The sequence below is a fragment of the Rhamphochromis sp. 'chilingali' genome, assembly GCF_963969265.1.
Source record: "Rhamphochromis sp. 'chilingali' genome assembly, chromosome: 18".
Classification (NCBI taxonomy): Eukaryota; Metazoa; Chordata; class Actinopteri; order Cichliformes; family Cichlidae; genus Rhamphochromis; species Rhamphochromis sp. 'chilingali'.
The window spans coordinates 16,549,340-16,569,907 of NC_137945.1; the positions used below are offsets into that span (position 1 = coordinate 16,549,340).

The 20,568-nt window shown below is 39.0% G+C and overlaps 1 protein-coding gene across 1 annotated transcript; it reads right to left on the reverse strand.

The window, feature by feature from the left end:
• Positions 1-6,694: 6,694 nt before the first annotated feature.
• LOC308386129 (cystatin-B-like) lies at positions 6,695-8,111 on the reverse strand. Its single transcript, XM_080865450.1, has 3 exons — positions 8,001-8,111; positions 7,810-7,911; positions 6,695-7,275 (listed from the first exon to the last, which is right to left on the reverse strand). Exons 1-3 carry the CDS (start codon positions 8,067-8,069, stop codon positions 7,147-7,149), a joined length of 300 nt encoding a protein of 99 aa, XP_080721576.1. The 5' UTR covers positions 8,070-8,111; the 3' UTR covers positions 6,695-7,146.
• Between the last annotated feature and the right edge of the window lie 12,457 nt (positions 8,112-20,568).

Consider the following 20,568-nt stretch of genomic DNA (forward strand, 5'->3'; position numbering starts at 1 on the left):
ATGTGTGAACTGATCACATGGTTATAAACCAGGTGAAAATTGACTTCAAAATTTTGAGCTGTAGTGTAGATTGCAATGATAGCGTATAGTTATCTATTACAGAAGAATACATAAAATTATAAGGACAGAGAGACACTGTTAAAAAGTTATGAGCTGTCTTGATGCAGAGAAAGTGGAGTTTGTCATCCTTGAATGATGGGATTAAATGGATTGAATGATGCTCTGGCTCTGTGCTCAAGTTCAGACATAGGCTTTAAGCAACCATGAGCCACTGATACGCGTGATAGATTAATCAGCATGTATCAAGTGGGCTTGTTAAACAGCTCTGATAGGAGAAAGTCAATGAGCACGCAATAAAGTGGACTTGTTAGGGCCAGTTTACCATCAGCCTTGCTAAAGTTGAACTTCATTTGTATTTAAAGACAGACTTTAAAGAAAATAAAAAATTGGCTTTAATGTAATATCACATGAAGGTTATCAGTAATGTTTTCACAGCTTTAATCAAATCATTCATCATCCATAAGTTGTGATGGAAAAATGTCTGCAAGCGTGCAGGAGCCCATTTTTAGAGACAATCACTCCTGTGTTATAATCTTAATTGAAGTTCATCAGGTGAGATGACCAATAGATGATAAGAAATATACTCTTACTAATTATTAGAGTTAAAAAGTACTTTGCTAAGCAAAATTAAATGAATTTATGTTGGAACTTGAACTTTTAATATAAAAATTTCATTTGGTGATGTATTTAAGTTTCACACATTAGAAATCTGTGTTTATCGTTTATTTTGGTTTTAATCTGAGTTTAGTGTTTATTTGTGAGCGTTGTTTTTATTTGCACGATTTTACTCTGTTTGTATCACATGTTTTTAGTCTTTTATTTTTACATTGTTTTAATCCACTGTGGATTGGCTGGGCATGGGACAAATGAGCTGATAGTGCTCACCTGCTGAGGCATGGGTGTGTCCAGTGGTGTCCTTTCAGCTGTTTAAAGGCCTTATTAAAAGGAAGCAAGCTGAGCACTGGAAGGAGAGAGGCCCTAGATTGGAAGAGGAACGCATGAAGGCCAGGTGGAAAAGAGGGAGCCGCTGTGTGATCGTGGGGGTGCGACGCCTCATCTGGAGACCCGTCAGCGTGATGTGGTCACCCAGTCCCGACAGCAGGAACGGCAGCAGTAGGAGACAACGTGTGTGATTGACATCAGGGCAGATGTATACCACTGCCTGCATTTGTGAGTAGCATCTCACTGTTGTTCACTGGGTGCAGCTGTGTTGGGAGAGGGTCACCATGGCTTTAAGCCAGGGCAGCTTCTGGGATGATGGTTCTGGCTCCTATTTGTTTTAACTTGCAGGTGATGGCGTGAGGGGAGCCGCGGTGGTATCGAGCGATGGACTCCAATGCAGAATGCGAACTGGGCTGGGATGTGATGGGTCCAGTGGACGGACGAGACTGGGACAGGAGGCTCCTCGTCTGCCTGGCATGAGGCTGGCGTGGAGCCCGCTCAGCAAGAGGAATTTCTGTCCAGCTCAAGAACACACAAGGAATATTCATCCTGGGTTGTGGGACTGGGTAGGATTTTGTGCATGAAGAGAATTGTATTTTTACCAGTTTTAGAATAATCTTTTCTAGTCTCGGTGGGAATTTTAGCATATTGAGAAAAATGTTGTTGTGAATTGGCTTGATTTAAATCAAATTGAACTGCATTCAATTAAAGCCAAATATAACTTGTAATCAAATCTATTCAAATGTAAAGTCATCTCACTCAATTTGGACAACTAGCACTAAAAGATACACTGACATCCTCTGTTTCCCAATCAGCAGATCAGAGGTTGCTGTTTTATTTGTCACTCCATACTTGAATGGTTTTATCCTGTTTATAAATAAACACTTAAAAATGACATTACTTCATTGTATGATTAATTCTTTGTCTGTGTTAGTCCTTTAAATGTTGTTCCTCCATAATTATTCTAGAGTCTTTACAGTGTTCAGCGACTGCTGTGAATCCACCTGTTCACAGGAGATCACAGGAAGATGACACCAAACATCAGAAGATGTTATCGTGCGCCACAGTAAAAGGGTGGTTTCTTGGGATTAAAAGCACATAATAAACTACAGCAGAAGCTCGCATAAAGCAGGAAATAAGCAGGCAGCACTTCATCTGCTAATGCACGTTTTGCACTTTTATTGTTGTCTCATTCACTAACAGCTCAATGGTGCAAGATTACCATACAGAGAATTAGGATATCTGCATGACACATCTATGCTATACAGCGAATGGATTATAATTATTACAAATACAGTAAACATATTTACATTTTAGTTCAAGCTCCATACAACATAGATATTTACAAAGTATGAAAATGAAACCGGTCTGACAAGTAATGTACAGCGTTAATGATGGGTTTTTTCTCCTTTTCTTTTGGTGAACAGATCTGAAAGGGGGCGGGGTTAACTGATATTAATTGTCAGAGGGGGAAAATATCATGGCTAGTTTTGTTTGAAAGGCATCAGCGGAAAAACAAACACACAGAAAAAAGTGATGAGGTGAAGAAAGACACATTAAGTGTGCTGTCGTTTTAAATGTCACAAGCTACTTTGTATAGTCCTATATCCCTGATATTAGAAAAAATTTAAATTAGTTAAAATACACCTTTATTTTGATAGAGTTCAGATGGATGCCTAGCATGACTAATGAGTAGATAACCCCCCCCAAAACAAAAAACAAAAAACAACAGACTTCTAATTCACTCGAACCGCTTTTTAATAAAGAGGAAGCACTAATGTAACTCACCTCCTCAGTCGAGGTGCAGGGGGTTACATTTTAGGTCTCCTTTTCCTCCCCCCCCCCCCCCTCTCTCTCTCTTACATTCAAACCCTCTCTTAGTTCACACTAGAACAGGCCGCCACACCATCATTTGGTTTAATATGAGTGGAACAACTAAACCGCACAGACTTTATTTGACCAGTTAGTTGAACCTTTTATTAATGTGTGCAAAGAGCTGCAAACTAATATATATACACTGCAAACAATAAATACACAATCCAAAATAAAAACACCTCTGCAAATGAAGTGGAAACGTTTGCTCTGGCGGCGCTTCGCATCAACGTGTATATGAGGCACTTTTGAGACTTGATCTGTGCATATGTGCATCTTTGATGTGCAGCTCAGAGATCCACAATCCAGCACGTTTCTGTTTCTCTGACCGTCAGGCTGGCTGACCTGAGGTCACGTCAGAGCTTTGTTTTTTATCTATATGTAACAGACAGTCGGTTCCTCTCCTTCCACGCATTTCATACGACACAGCAGGCAGACTGCTGGTTGGTTGACCAGAGTATTTTAATGTCTGTCATTAACACATCCCCAAACAAAACGTGAAAAATAAAATGACAGTGCCATCTAGTGACATTTTAAGAATACTGACAGTTAAATGTTATCAGGTTTTAAATGGAACATGAAAAGACCGACATACATTAAAACACACGTGGAAAAATGATAATTGAGTAGATTTGTTTGATGGTTGTGAGAGTAAAAACATCTGAAGCTTCAGTTACTTTGTCTCTGTACTTTGGTAACACTTCAGTGCTACCAAAGTGAACTTTCTGTTCACAGACACAAATTACACCTTTCTTGGCGCTGTCGGTCTTGCGTGCTGCACGATAACATTCAATATTTAGTATTTACTGTTATTTACACTAAGCTAGATTATTGCGACGGTGTTGTGTTTATTCTGTTGCTCTCTTTTTTCTTTTCTCAACAGGTGATCCATGTGATTTTTTTAAGTGCCCTTTCTCACTGTCCCTCTTTCCCTCGCTCTCTTTCTTTATTTCTCCCTTTCCTATCCTGAAGTCATGCCTGTCCCATCTGTAACAACTGAAAATAAAATAAAATAAATAAATAAATAGTAATAACGAAGGTCAATCAAATAGACCAATATGGCAAGGCCGTGATGATCCACTTGGTAACATAAATCTGTTGGGCATCTGTCTTGGCCTTCAGACAATAATTCTGATGGCTAAAGAACCAAAACGGGACAGGCAAAAAGGAAAGGAAAGGAAAGGAAAGGAAAGGAAAAAAGAAAAAGGTTGGATGGGATCTTTGTCATGATGGTCTTCCACACCAGTAACTACGGCTTCTCCTCCATAACATGGAAGCTTCTTACAGACCCTCAGATGAAGGTAGCTGCATCCTCCCACATGAGTCAAATCAGAGGAAACTTGTACTTGCTGAACACTGAAGATCTTCAGTAAGGTGTTCAACAGTGGATCTCACAAGTAACTCAGTCCATAAACACTTTCTTTATTTTCTTTAAGTAATAATCAGTAACATGTACTTTATGACATAAAGTATGACATAGACTCTTTGCAGGACCAGTAGAGTCACCCACATGAAAATAAGAATTAAATAAATTATTAATTAATAAATTACTTAATCCTCCATATCCATTGATTTATTAAGTACGACGCCTCACTCAGTAAATTGAAAAAGAAAACAAACAACAAAAATCAAATTGCACATGATTAACAAAGAGAAGTGTCAGTCACAAGATCAAACAAACACTGACTAATGGTAAAGTCTGCTAATAAAATACTGCTGACAACCTATTGACCACCTTTCATGTGTACTTTTAGCCACTGAAAGCCTGCAGAGCTCCACTGGATGGACAGCACCATTCTTACAATAAATATTCCCTTTGTGCCCTGTGGATGGAGGCAGTGCTGCACTGGACAACTCCCTTCAGGGCAGAAATGTTTCAGCACAGGAGAAAAAATTATAAATTTTGATTGTTTTGAGATGAGGAATGAAATTCTGTCATCTCTTAAAAATCGAAAAAGTTGAATTCAATCAATAAGGGACTCTCGACTCAGGTCAGACTGAACTGTGCTTTATTTTAGGTCACTTTCAGAAAAGGATACCATGCTAAATGAAATATAACTCTCCAAATGATGCTACAATAAACTCTCCAACATTAAAGAACATGGGATGTGGGGGGTAAACAACAACAACAACAATCTTTATTTATAGAGCACATTTAAAAGCCTTGGGCATACCAAAGTGCTTTACATAAAACAATAAAAGGTTCAAACATTGATAACGGATAAATAAAAATAACGAGTTATGTTCATAGATAAAAGCTACCAATAAGAATGACTACAGCACATGGGTAATAGCAAGATAAAAGCTGTACCACCATAATAAAAGACACCAATAGAAAGATGGGAGGGAATTAATACAAGAGGTCAATAGGTCACAGCAACCAAACAAACAAACAAACAAACCAGCAATTAAAAGGTGGAGAAGGCAAGTTTAAAAAGATATGTTTTAAGCTGTGATTTAAAAGAATGAATAGAATCAGATGCCCGGATGCCAATCGGGAGATTGTTCCACAGCACAGGTGCGACAAGAGCAAACGATCGATCACCTCTAGTCTTAAGTCGAGATCTGGGCTGAGCCAGCAGTAACTGTGACGATGACCTTAAAGCCCTGGCAGGAGCATAAGGGTTTAAAAGGTCCTTAAGGTAGCTGGGTGCAGTGTTGTTAGTAATTTTAAAAGTAAACAACAAAATTTTAAATTGAATACGATATTTGACAGGCAACCAGTGCAGATCGGCAAGGACAGGAGTAATGTGGGCAAACTTGCTGGTTTTAGTTAGAATGCGAGCTGCAGCATTCTGAACTGTCTGTAATCTCAGTAAAAGGGAAGAGTGGAGACCACAATAAAGTGAATTACAATAGTCTAGCCTCGACGTTACAAAGGCGTGGATGAGCTTTTCGAGATCTTTATGCGGGATATAGCGCCTAGCCTTAGAGATAAGACGAAGCTGGTAAAAACTAGATCTGACAACAGCAGACACTTGTTTGTCAAATGAAAAGGAGCTGTCAAATAAGACACCCAGATTCCTGACAGTATCAGAGAGAGAACAACTAAGAAAACCAAAGGCATCCCGGAGTTTGGCACGAAGGGCATTACTACCAAAAATCATAATCTCGGTTTTCTTCTCATTAAGGATAAGAGAATTCGACAACAACCACTTCTTGGCCTCAGACATGCATTCTCGGAGGCTATTCAGAGACAGAGCAAGATCGTCGTTTAGCTCAAAATAGAGCTGGATATCATCTGCATAATAGTGATAAGCAATATGGTATTTCTCAAAGATGGCACTTAAAGGAAGCAAGTATAATGAGAAAAGGGTAGGGCCCAGCACAGATCCCTGGGGGACACCACAGCAAACAGGTACAGCCGAGGAAGAGGATGTAGCCAGATGTACCGTAGAGAGCCGATTGGAGAGATAGGATTTAAACCAATCCAGGGCAGCGCCCTTGATGCCTACAGTGTGCTCAAGTCTCGCTAATAAGATATTATGGTCAACCATGTCAAATGCCGATGATAGATCCAAAAGCACTAAGACTGAGGGGCGTCCGTTGTCAGCCATTAGTAGGAGATCATTGAAAACACGAAGCAATGCTGATTCTGTGCTGTGATGTTGTTTGAAGGCCGATTGAAATTTATCATTTATATTATTACTTACAGTTCAGTCTCACATGGTTATTGCTACAAGAATGTAAAATATGTTTGATAAGCAATCAAACCTGAACCAAATCAATATGACAGGTCTGCAAATTTTTTAGCTGAAGGGGGAAAAAGTGCATGATTGGAGAAACTTTAATTTTTGTAAAACACTCCAGAAACATGTCTTAAAAAAACATGAAAGGAGTATTCAAACCATATAAACCTGAATATAAAGAATGTAAATATTATTTTGGGAGTTTGAAAAGACATAACATTGTGTGCTAAAATCCATGAATCAATTCAGAGCCTGGAGACATGCTTGCAGCTGAGTTTTACTGCAAACATTGTCCATATCAGGAAAGAGATATGCGTTTGGCTTCATTGTGACAAATGAAGAAATAGAGTCTGCTCCTGAAACTGCAGGCATTTCACAGATCAGAAACAATAACAGAAAAATTATCGGCTTCATTTATTTACCCACCTCGTATTTAACTGATGTAATTTGCCTTCTATTATCTGCAGTATGTTATTATATATAAGTAAGGAAAACTTTCCCCACATGAAGCAGCAGGTTATTAATGGATTACAATGAGAGCACAGGCTGTAGGCACTGATGCTTTGGCTGGTTCATCTTCCCATTAGAAGTACTCAATACTGTCACATTGACTCTTGGGGTGCTGCAGATCGGTCAGCTCGAGCTCTTCTACATCACATGGGAGTTTCTCGTAAACACGGAGGTGAACATATTCTTCATCTCCCACATAGACCTGCAAGGAAGTACATGGAAAGTTAAAGGAGATGCTTAATGTGCACATAGAAGTGCTGATCATTTTAACACAGCTGTGGTAATTAATGTAAGTCACACTAGCCAAACAACATGCTAACATGTGGAAAAGGAGAATCAATGTCTTCATATATAGAGAGTGCATGATGGCTCTAATGTTCACAAACAGAACATTTGTTGATTTCTTTTCATGGCTGAGACAGTATGAAGTGCACACGGATTTTCATTTTCTTTTATAGGTTTCTCTCAAATTTTAAATACATTTCAGCAAAATTTGGCTGGAAGCAGCAGTGATGAGTAACACTTCAGGCTAGAAAGTCAAAAACTTTTGTATGAACCTCCATATAAATATAAAACCACATAACTACAGAATGAAAAAAAATCACTGATCATTGCTTTAGTTTTCACTTGAGAGATCAGATTATCTACCATCAATACTCTTATCGATGATATTTTATTATATTGAAGAGCATTGTAGTGTTGCCACTGTGCTCACTGCTTGTATTACAAACATTACCTTAATGAAGTAGTTGGTCCCAGCTACGACCTGTGTTTTGTAGCTCTGTGCAATGAAAACCTTGAAGTTTCTCTCGGCTTTCGGCTCTGCGTGAGGTTTCATCTGAATAAAAATTACAATAACATCAACAAGAAGCACAGGCCCCGTGTGTGCATAAAGTTGTGAGTGTAAAATCTCTCTTTTCTACTCACTGCATCACAGATCTTCTGAACTTCTTCATCAGCCTCCTTTTCCTCGGTCAGCCCTCCGCACATCAGCATTTTGACAAGTTTTTTTGGTGGTGGAAAACGACTGAAAAGTGAAAAAACGTACACAGAGCCTGCTTTTATGGGGTGTTCAGTGAGTCAGTGAGTCATGGGGCGATTAGAGGGGCGGTATTTGTAAAAGGTCATGTAAAAAAAGTGAGAGAGAGAGAGAGAGAGAGAGAGAGACTCATTTTGTGTTTATAGGATACATCTCTTAAGTATCTCTTAAATATTCATACACAAATATTTAGGCCCTTCCCTTTTTCCTGCTTGCTCTCGAGTCTGCCAGGATGTGAAAATACAGGGTGTGAGCTGCAATGTTTGGAGAGGGTCACACATGAATCACGGCCTAAAAAACTGCTTTCAGCTCTTCCTTTCTAGTTATCGTACATCTGACACCTAAACTTCAGTAAACCACAGTTCCCCAGAGTACCGAGTGGAGACTGCTCTCTGTGGTTCAGACATTATTTTATTGCTGTTATTTGTTGTTTATGGCAGTAGAATTAGATTTTATCCAGTTACCTACTTTTTTTTTAAAACTGGGGGTCTCTTCTTGTCACATACTTTCAATGAAAATTTAGAGGGCCTCTGCCTGATTAGTACTCTTTTAAAGTTCAAATTTAGAGCTGTTAATGTTAGATGCAAAAATTAAAAAAAACTAAACGGAGACTTGAGCAGCAAAATAAAACAGAGAGATGAAAAACTGGACACAAGCTAAAAAAAAAAACCCAAACAGACAAAATGGGCAATGGCCACCTAAAGATGAGGACAGACATCAAAGAGACACAAATAACACAGAAAAGCAAAACCAGTGCACACATAGATCAAATAAGCTCACTCACATGACATCACTGCATTTGCTCGTAAAATTACTCTTTGTCTTGTAATTGCACATGATCTATGTTGTGTCCACTTGCTTGTGTTCTAAACAGCTAGGTCAGGTGTTGGGTTCCTTATTGAACAGGTACCACAATGGTTCTGGTGCGTACAGGAATCAGGGCAACTCTAACATTAAACCCCTTCTGCTGTTACTGTGGATGTTGATGTTAAATCTCTGAGCTATCGTGCTTTTATAACTTAAGAAATATTTCCAAGTCACACTTTAGTGTGTCATGCTCAGAATTACTGTTATTCATGCCTTTATTTCATCATGTCTGAATTATTGTAATTCATTGCTCACTTTTCTTAAAAAAACAAAACATTGGGATGTCTGCAGGCTTCTGACTAAGTCTTCTAAGTACTCACAACACGCTGTTGCTAATTCAGTTGCTAATTCAACTGATTCCCCATTAACTTTAACCTAAGATTCTGATTTTGACTTTCAGAGCTCTGCATTGAAGAGCATCAATAAAGTTTTACATCCACACATTTCCCAAGGTCATGTGATCAGGTCATGCTGGCTGTGCAGCATACAAAGCTGAGAACTGAAGGAAACAGAGCTTTTGCAACAGTGGGCCCACAGACTGTAGATCTTTAGTTTTCAGTAGCACTTTTCTTTTTCACCACACTGTGGAACTCTCTCCCACTGAGCTTTAGATATGTGGACTCGATGGTCTGTTAAAAAGCAGCTAAAAACTCATATTTAAACCCTTTTTAAGGTAACTTTATACTTTGTAACTTTAATTACTGCATATATTTTGAGATTTTAAGGATTCTTCTTTTTGTTTTGCTTTTTTGTTTTTCTTAATGTCTTAGATGCTTGATTGAGTGTTGATACACTATTTTCTCTGTGTTCTACAGATACTAGAAATTAAACAATCATCAATAATCATTTCGACAGTAAAACAAAATTATTATTCTTGAAAGTCATTTTAAATAACAAAATGAAACAGAAGGGAAACACAATGAAATGTTAGGGTGATCACTGAGCAGCCTTCTAACATTACCATGAGGTATAAATTAGTTACATTCAGTTAGCTCAAGCATTTATATAACATTAGCCACTGCATGTTAGCCTGATTTTCACAACGACAACAGATGTCTCAAACAAATAGACAGCATGCGTATATAAGAAGGATAAAATATTGGATTATATTTAACACTGAAGTCTTTAAACAGATCTACATGCTGGTCTATTAGATAAGTTGCTAAATATTTTAAGCATTTCTCCCTTTGTCTGAGTAACATAATTTGAATATCAACTTCAGTGAATCAGCTGACTTTTACTGTCTTTCTTATCAGTGAGGCAGGGTGCACGTGAAGCTTCTTCTCTGAAAGCTTGTGGCTCCCTGAGAGTCTCTATAAAACATTTAAAAGCACCACGATGTTCCAGGCAGGGCGAGTCCGAGGCTGCCGGGAAAAGTGAACATGGGGGAATATCTTTGACTTTCAAGGGTTGATTGATTGATTGAATCTTGAAAAACGTGTTGAAAAAGTACAACAACATAGAATTAAAAGAGACAAATGTTATGGGTTGTCCATAAATGCTAACCAGGCAGCACCCTCTCAACCTGAGCTGTGGCTGAAAAAGGCAGACAGGCCGGTTCATGTTTTTAATCCACAGAGAAACCTACCGCATACCTTGCGTATCAGCAGCTTCGTCCCATGATTCAACACTCGATAATGGAAGACAAATTAATATCAGAATTGACTGAGCCAGGCTATATAAAGTAGTTCAGGGTCAGCAGGAATCTAAAATGTTCTTTTTTAAAGGAGCCCAGCTGTGCTGCAACTCCCAGGCATTTACATTACTTACAAGCGCAGATGCATTGCGAGCACATGCCCTCCCTGAAATGTAACACATTTTTCTCTTTTGTACATGACTAGTGTCACCTGATCTGATCTTCTTCATTTTGTTGAACACCTTATGCTTTAGCCATGACTTATGGATTTCCTATGTCACTGTTAAAAGCATTTTCAGATGAGATGTGGTGTGTTACATTACGTTTACAACAGTTTATATTTCTCGGCAGTTACTTCATTTTCTGTCTTCGCACGCATCTCAGCATGAAGGCTATGGTCCCATTCACTGAACAGAAACACTGCAGAACAAAATGAGCAAACGAGACAAATGAGTCCAAAGTTCTTTTGCTGTTGACTCAATTCAGATGTCTTGAATTCGATGAACACTGGAGCCGAATGCTTTTAACAACAAAAAAAATACTGTTTTACTTAAGTTGTTTAAGTCACTCCCACTCTCATATAGAAAGACTAACAGTTTAAGGTTGTGAATAAGGGAAGTCAAAGAATTGACATGTGCACATGACCTGATTTGTGCACTTGTGTGTCTATATTACGTTTAGTCTCAGGGGAACAGATGTCTTCTGTATGACCTTATCTCTGCAGATGCATGACTTGAGCCACTTGCTGACATTATCACATTCACAGGGATACTCCCTCACTCCCTCATTTCTCTGAACACATCAATGATGTAATCAATCGCTTAGTGAAGAATCGTTGTCCTGCACGTTCACCTACGAATTTAATAGATCATCTCAATTTCTTCAAACTAAAGATTCGGTCTTTTGAATAAATTGTTAACACAATCAGATTCACTTTCATTCAGAAAGTAAATCTGATTGTGTTGTAGCTGTGCTTCCCTTAACAAGATTAAATATCAACCCATACTTGGAGCAAATATTCCAAATACAGTAAATTTAATTTGGCGAAGTAGGGCATACAGGGAGTGCAGAATTATTAGGCAAGTTGTATTTTTGAGGAATAATTTTATTATTGAACAACAACCATGTTCTCAATGAACCCGAAAAACTCATTAATATCAAAGCTGAATGTTTTTGGAAGCAGTTTTTAGTTTGTTTTTAGTTTTAGCTATTTTAGGGGGATATCTGTGTGTGCAGGTGACTATTACTGTGCATAATTATTAGGCAACTTAACAAACAACAAATATATACCCATTTCAATTATTTATTTTTACCAGTGACACCAATATAACATCTCCACATTCACAAATATACATTTCTGACATTCAAAAACAAAACAAAAACAAATCAGCGACCAATATAGCCACCTTTCTTTGCAAGGACACTCAAAAGCCTGCCATCCATGGATTCTGTCAGTGTTTTGATCTGTTCACCATCAACATTGCGTGCAGCAGCAACCACAGCCTCCCAGACACTGTTCAGAGAGGTGTACTGTTTTCCCTCCTTGTAAATCTCACATTTGATGATGGACCACAGGTTCTCAATGGGGTTCAGATCAGGTGAACAAGATGGCCATGTCATTAGTTTTTCTTCTTTTATACCCTTTCTTGCCAGCCACGCTGTGGAGTACTTGGACGCGTGTGATGGAGCATTGTCCTGCATGAAAATCATGTTTTTCTTGAAGGATGCAGACTTCTTCCTGTACCACTGCTTGAAGAAGGTGTCTTCCAGAAACTGGCAGTAGGACTGGGAGTTGAGCTTGACTCCATCCTCAACCCGAAAAGGCCCCACAAGCTCATCTTTGATGATACCAGCCCAAACCAGTACTCCACCTCCACCTTGCTGGCGTCTGAGTCGGACTGGAGCTCTCTGCCCTTTACCAATCCAGCCACGGGCCCATCCATCTGGCCCATCAAGACTCACTCTCATTTCATCAGTCCATAAAACCTTAGAAAAACCAGTCTTGAGATATTTCTTGGCCCAGTCGTGACGTTTCAGCTTGTGTGTCTTGTTCAGTGGTGGTCATCTTTCAGCCTTTCTTACCTTGGCCATGTCTCTGAGTATTGCACACCTTGTGCTTTTGGGCACTCCAGTGATGTTGCAGCTCTGAAATATGGCCAAACTGGTGGAAAGTGGCATCTTGGTAGCTGCACGCTTGACTTTTCTTAGTTCATGGGCAGTTATTTTGCGCCTTGGTTTTTCCACACGCTTCTTGCGACCCTGTTGACTATTTTGAATGAAACGCTTGATTGTTCGATGATCACGCTTCAGAAGCTTTGCAATTTTGAGACTGCTGCATCCCTCTGCAAGATATCTCACTATTTTTGACTTTTCTGAGCCTGTCAAGTCCTTCTTTTGACCCATTTTGCCAAAGGAAAGGAAGTTGCCTAATAATTATGCACACCTGATATAGGGTGTTGATGTCATTAGACCACACCCCTTCTCATTACAGAGATGCACATCATCTAATATGCTTAATTGGTAGTAGGCTTTCGAGCCTATACAGCTTGGAGTAAGACAACATGAGAGAGATACTCCCATACAGCTTATGACAAAATTTGATTCAATTTGATTGATGACCCTAATCATGACCTTTTGACCTCCCCCTTCCCCCCCGGAAGTGTGTAATTTGATCCCCTAAGCGTGACGAATTGCATCCGGAGAAGGGAGGGGGGAAACCCCCGGTGCATCCGGAGAAGGGAGGGGGAAACCCCCGGAAGCGCGCCACCTGTTGCGCCACCTGTTGTTGGAAAAAAAAGAAAAAAGTTTTTAGAGGGAGGGAGGGTCTGCGGCAGGGGAGGGGAATAAAAGCAGAGAGGAGGCCGTCACAATTTCTAGGCACAGACGCAAGATGGATCCTTTCATTCTGCAGCCCAGCAGCGTTCCTGTGTACTTGGACGGCGAAGAGATCTGCTCTCCCGAGGCCGCTAGCATGGGAGGCAGCAGCAGCGAGTGGTCCTCGTCGATTATCAGCGACACCCCCGTATACAGTAACAGATCCGAAGCAACCGCCGCTCCGCGGAAAGAAGGCTTTGAGTATGACATATTCAAATACAGCATATTTACTATGGAAGGCCTCGATCCAGACCTTGCGACCCTACCGGAAATACTCCGGAAGTGTCTAGTCATTTTCAGACCTGAAGCGTCATGTTCCTTAAGCATGAGGGGAGGGGTATGGTTGCTGAAGCATAGGGGTGATGCAGCAGCAGTTGACTCTGTGCTGTATAGAGAGACAGAGCGGCAGTTAGTTTTCCACAAACTCATAGTTTGAATTCTGTTTCAATATTATGACAATTTTCTCTGTATTTTATTTATTTATTTTTTTTACAATAGCGGATGTAATTTTACTTTCTTAAGCTGCACCGGCGCTTGTAATGGGAAAAAAAGAGTGACTTCCTGTAGAGAACTGTTTCTTTCAATAGTATTTTATTTTCCTATAATACAGACGCAGTAAAAAAAACCTTTAAGATGATCAGCCTAGCAACAAATTGCATTTTTAGGCTACACCATAGCTTGTGATGAAAAGAAGAACTTTCTATCCGCTTGTAACCTACAGGCTGCCTACCCCGTATGTGTAAAAATGAATAAATATCCCTTAGTGAATACTTTTCTTTGAATACTACTTTTCCTTTTGAGAGTCCCTTTTACAAGGGACTGAAAAACAAACCATAATTGCCGTGACAGGCGATCTTGTTTCACACACACACACACACTGCGGGTCAAGGAGGAATGAGACAGCGGTAGAGTTTTTTTCTTCATTACTTTTACAATGGGTTTTCTCAATAGACAGAAAATGATGACGCTGAGGAGTCAACAGCCGATATTATCATTGCTTGTAACCCGGTAAATAATTTCGTACATCTCCCCATAAAATAAGCCTTAGTGGAAAAAGCCCATATTCGAATAAGTTTATTAAAGCCCCCCCCCCCCCCCCTCTGTGGGAAAGAGTTTTTTTCTCAGTTTAAACCATGAGGCGAGTTTTGTCAACAGGAGGCGAGTTTTGTCACGAGCAAGAACAAGGGCAGACAACTGTTGCCCATAAAGTAAAACAAATATCCGCCTCTAAGTCGTATTTTACCGTTGCAGAATGTGGAAAACAGACAGCCCTCACAAGAAGGCACCCAAAAAAAAAAAAAAAAAAAAAAAAGGAAATTGGATACACCATACTTATAGTATGAAGGTAAAATCATTGATGGTAAATGTAGCCTGAAAATTATATTGTGATATTTTAAAAAACTAAAATGAACAATATAAAAAAAGCAATAATTATAAGTAAATGAAGGAGATTATCATATTCTTTTTTCAAGTGGCACTTTGGTGGACGTGTTATATTTAGGTCACATATCACCAGGTGCTAGCATCTTGAGTACAGCCACGTATTCAGATGTCACTGATGTCGTGTTTTTTGCTTCAAGCAGTGAAACACAATTTAATATTTCCATCTTAAGCAGGATAATATTTGAAAATGACTGCGCTTTGTTGCAAGTTGTTGAAACAGCTCCCTGTTTCATTGCTAAATTGTCAAAGGAAGCAGAATAACAGCTCTATGGAACATAAACATTTCTATAGCAATAATATTAAAATATGACTTTTTTATATCACAAAAAATGTTTATCTGTATTATTGTGAATGATATGATATGGCACAGCCTTGGGTGTAATGTTGCATGTTTTTTTTAAATATACTAAAGTTGCTGTAAAAATTAATCCTTAATTCTGAGAGGTTAGACATTCATTGGCCTTTTTTTTTTAATGTGATCCACTGATTCACTTTGAAAGGCAGCATTACTCAGACAAAAAACAATGTCATAGTTTTCCATGTGGGCACATCACAGTACATAAGTAGTAATATACCTATACCTATTTTTGCCCCCCACACCCCGAGGGCATTTCCCCCCCCCCACCCCCACCCCTCCCCCCCCCCCCCCCCCCACCCCGAGGGCATTTCCCCCCTCCCTATCCCCCGCCGCGTCCGTGTGCGTGTGCACGTGCGCGAGAACGGACTTTTTGCATGTGCGTGTGTGTCCAGGGGTCATATGAGTTCACATGTGTTTAATAGAGTATTATTTAATGAAACCATTATGTGTTTTAATTAAACTCTTTTTAAAGGATTGTATAGGTCTCAGAGTTCTGTTATTTAGACATAGATTATTTAATTTAACTACTTTAGGGGTATTTTAACTAGTTAGGAGCCTTTTGCATTTTCTTCAGTGCTATTTAGGAGCAAATAACAGGTATCCCTTTAGAAATAAACAGTGATACTTCTAAAAACCGTGTATTCCCACACAGCATTTAATTTAGCTAGTTTAGGAAGATTTCACTTTTCTAATAGTTTCACAGGCTAGTAGTTTTTTGTTTTTGTTTTTTGAATAGAGCACCACAAACAACATGTATCGCTTTAGAAATAAACTGTGATACTTCTAAAAGTATCAACCTCAATGTGGCTTTATTGCAACTAGTCCTATAATTATCTACTAGTCTGCAACAGTTAGACTCGCTGATTACACATAGCTGATTTAACTACTTTAGGGGCATTTCACGTTTCTAAAAGTTTCACAGACCAATAGTTTTAAATAGAGCACCGCAAACAACATGTATTTCTTTTAGAAATAAGCTGTGATACTTCTAAAAAAACACATATTCCCACACTCTGTAACAGTTAGACAGAGGGGGTGCAGCTAGGCTCCCAACAGTCTGCAAAAGAAGTCATGAAGCAAACAAAAGAGGCTCCTTATCAAGAGCATCCCAGCCCAAAGGTGTATATACACAAACAGTTAATGGCTTTAATGCAACTAGTCTTATCATGTCAGAGGCCAGCAGAAACCATGTCCAACAGAGTCTCCAAAGACTTTCCACCTTTCTTCCTTACATCACACTCTTTTATCTCTACATCTCAGAGGTCAACTGAAAGTAGCCCCACCTATATAAAAAAACCCCATCAGACACACAGTATTTTCCTCAGCACTTCACAACTGCTGCAAGGTATATCGTTTTAACTTTTTATTTTTTCACCTGAATGGGCGTTGTAGCCGACTTTGCTACCCGCACAGAGCGTTTCTGACAGTCGGGTGCTGCTTATACAATAGAGAAAAGCAACAATACAGAGTGTTTTCTCTGCTCCAAGAAATCCGAGGGCCTTTCACAAGGTAAGCATGTCTGTTATACCCAGGGCATAAATGTCTGTATGTCAGTGCTAATTATTCAAAACCTGTTTAAAATGTGACACATATGTTGTCCGAAAACATTTCCTCTAAATTTGCAAAGTTACTGATTTAAAAAATATATATTTTCGAATTTTTAGTTGCATGTCAAACATATGATAGACTCTTGAGCATATTCGTATAGCTAAATTCGCAATGGTATAACCGTGCTAAATAAAAGAGGCCCAAGCACCAATGCACTCTAATCCACTCTGCTAAACTGTATGTTGATAAGTACATGAAGCGTACCTCTACCTCTACAGCTGAAAACAGTTTGTATCCGCACTCTGAGGATCTGCTGAATTGTTTTTAATAAGGCACTTTTTGACGAACAGCAGATGATGATGAAATCCTCTTTATTGTAGAAACTGTCCCTAAGCTATTGTTGCTCATACTTACTGAGGTCCCTAGCTACTTCCTTACTATGTCAGTAAACTTTTTTGAAAAGGAAGCTGTTGTAGATTTAAAGAAACATCTTAATTGAAGCAAAGGCAAAAAAAAAAACTGGAATGAATTTCATGTGACTGTTCATATTAAAGCCAACAAGTGAAAATCCAAAAACGGCTCCAATCCTTTGTATTAATGATCTCCCCCCTCTCTCTCTCTCTCTCTCTCTCTCTCTCTCTCTCTCTGTGTGTGTGTGTGTGTGTGTGTGTGTGTGTGTGTGTGTGCGTGCGTGCGTGCGTGCGTGCGTGTGTGTGTGTGTGTGTGTGTGTGTGTGTGTGTGTGTGTGTGTGTGTGTGTGTGTGTGTGTGCCCTCACAGAAGGAAGGTCACAGCAGGAGCTTTTCTCAAACGCATTACCAATCAGTTTTTTACAAGAAGTGTAGCTCACACAATGGTATAAATGTATTCTTTGCGATACTTTATAAATATGAAACTCTAAAGATTTTGAGTTCGTGCACACTGTGAAGCAAGAATCTAAATATCTGTGTCACAATGATTTCTATAAAAGCGCGTTGTTTGTGGGGATAATGTAACAAATCTTTTGTGCGTCCTATTAATGATCAATGATAATTGAAGAGGAACCCAGGCTCGGGACATTTTCATGACAAGTGACAGCGCAGACAACTACTAACGAGAGAACATGTTTTATCATCATAAAGACTGTGATATGAAGCATCGTTAAAGTGTCACTTCAGTAATGTTGACTCATGCTTTTAATAATGACTTTAAAACACTAAACTCTAATTTCTGTGGTTTATTTTAAGTTTACAGAATATAACATGTGGTAAGACGACGAGTTTTACTTCTCACTGTACGTGTTATGTGTATCTATTTATCATGTATGCTACTTTGCTCTGTGGACTGTAAAATGTTTCATTGTGTTAATGAAATAAACCAGACTTTCACCGTCTGCATCTTTTACTGTTTTTCTGCTTTTGTTCACTCCAAGTTTGACAAAACCTACAGATATCCAGAGTTAACCCACTAACAATGTGGAGCAGTCACAGTGTATTTAGCTGCTTTTTTCCCTGAACACAACCAACTGAGAGAAACGCCTGTAGGCCTCACTTTGGTCATTTGAACGCTGAAGGAGATTTGTTCCATAGACACATACTAGTGTTTCCTGCACTACTATGTTCTATTTAAATCCAGATTCCTTTTATAGTTTGCAGTGAAATTTGTTAAACCGTTGCTTAATGGGGCAGAAGTACAAGTCACTCTTTACTAACACATTTGTAGATGAGTTTATAACTGAACAACACAGCTAGCAGTCTCACACACTCTTTAGGTTTTTCAAGTTATGTGTGTAAGGGTTTAGTCTATCAAACCTTACCCTTTTCTCCCCAGTATCACAACAGTATGACTCCCAAAGTACGGCTCAGTAAACAACCAATGATTCTAAAGACAGAACAGAAAGATACAGTTGGAAGATGAATGATTGCGTTTTTATGATGCGTAGTAAAACGACCCCCTCTTCTTCTTCTCTGTGCTGGTGTTGTTGTTGTTGTGTGTGTGTGTGTGTGTGTGTGTGTGTGTGTGTGTGTGTGTGTGTGTGTGTGTGTGTGTGTGTGTGTGTGTGTGTGTGTGTGTGTGTGCCTTAGAAGTCAATTAATACATTAGCCATACTTAAAAAAACATCTGAATTTCATTTAGAACTGAGATTCTAAGTTGTAAGCAGAAATCTTATGCACAGCCAGAAACATGTTTCCCCACTTTCACAATGCTGAGGTGTCAAATCCACAACCCCCAACAAATGGTTTGTTACACGCGGGTGTGAAGGGCAAGCTTTACTTACACAGCCTCACACACAGTAGATTTTTAAAGTTTTTGGGTACAGGGGTTTAGCCACAGATGCAACATCCACTTTTGATAAAGATTACTCCACCTGTTTATTTCTTAAGAAATTAAGCATCTTTATTAAGCTCTTATTTATAAATGTCTACACAATAATAGACACTGTGTGCTCTGTGACATTATAGTCTTCTTCTTCTGCTTCCATCGGTTTGCATTTTAAACTCCCAGCCTTTCAGTTTGTTATGAACGACTTTATATCACAAAATGTTAGAAATATAAAGTGAACCATGCGACTTTTTTAATTTTATTTTCTGTTTGATGGAAGGACTTAAGACACGAGTTATTTAAACAATTCTAAACGACAGTGTGGCGGCCATAGCACTTTACGTGGGCCAAATGTGTTAAGGATAATGTTTATCAATGTAAAATTGCAAAGAACTTGTGGATAGATTATAACATTTTGTAAACAGTTACCTCAGAAGCTGCACTGGTAGATCTATGTATGTAAGGTAAAACTATCCACAGTACTTCCACTTAAGTAGCTAAACACATAAAGTCACCCTTACCAGTAATCCGCTGCTCCTTGAAAAAGTAGCACAAACAGACAACTGACTCAAGAAAGAAAGAGTATAAAGAAAATAGTAAATGTGTGTCTAATTAAACTCTTCCTGTGAACCTTATATCATCCTTTAATATGTTTGGTGTTGCAAACTTGAAGAAGCACAGAAAAGATCATCAGACATTAATCTAATCAGTTTTCAGCCTTCATTCATATTGAAAAGTTGAAATCTTCCCTGCTAAACCCAAGTGCAGCGTTTAACACCGTTGGCCATAACATTTTATTACAGCTATTATTAAATGGAGAGTCCTCTTCACACACTGAGCTTAATTATGAAGCTCCACAGGCTTCTGTGCAAAGACCAGTTTTGTTTACATCATATGCGCTTTAGAAGGCATAGCATAGCATACATTTTCACTGCTATGCATATGATACCCGCTTTTATTGGTTAAACTGCCGGGATGTCTTAGACACATAATGAGCTTTAATTTTCTGCTTCTAAGTTCAGATAGAACTGAGGTTATTGTAACGGGGCGTAAAAATCTTAGAAACACTGTGGCTAACAAGATCCTTACTCTGGATGGCATCGTCTTGAGCCGCCTGTTGTAGTGATTTGGCACATTATAAATAAACTTGAAACATACAATCCCATAGCACAACATCAACATTTATTTATATACAAAAATAAAAATGCTTTTTCAGAAAAGAATTGTAACTTCACAATTCATCACCGGTTACGTGGGTACATAGGGTAAGTCCTCATCATTATCCCATAGCTGTTCCGGTAATCTCTCAGGGCCTTGGAAGGGTGGCCATGTCCAGTCTACCTCATCAATGTCGGGAGAGTCGCCGAAATACAAAAAATCTTCCTTGTTGTCAGTGTCCATAGTCCACAGCTGTGGTGGTGAGGGGGGTG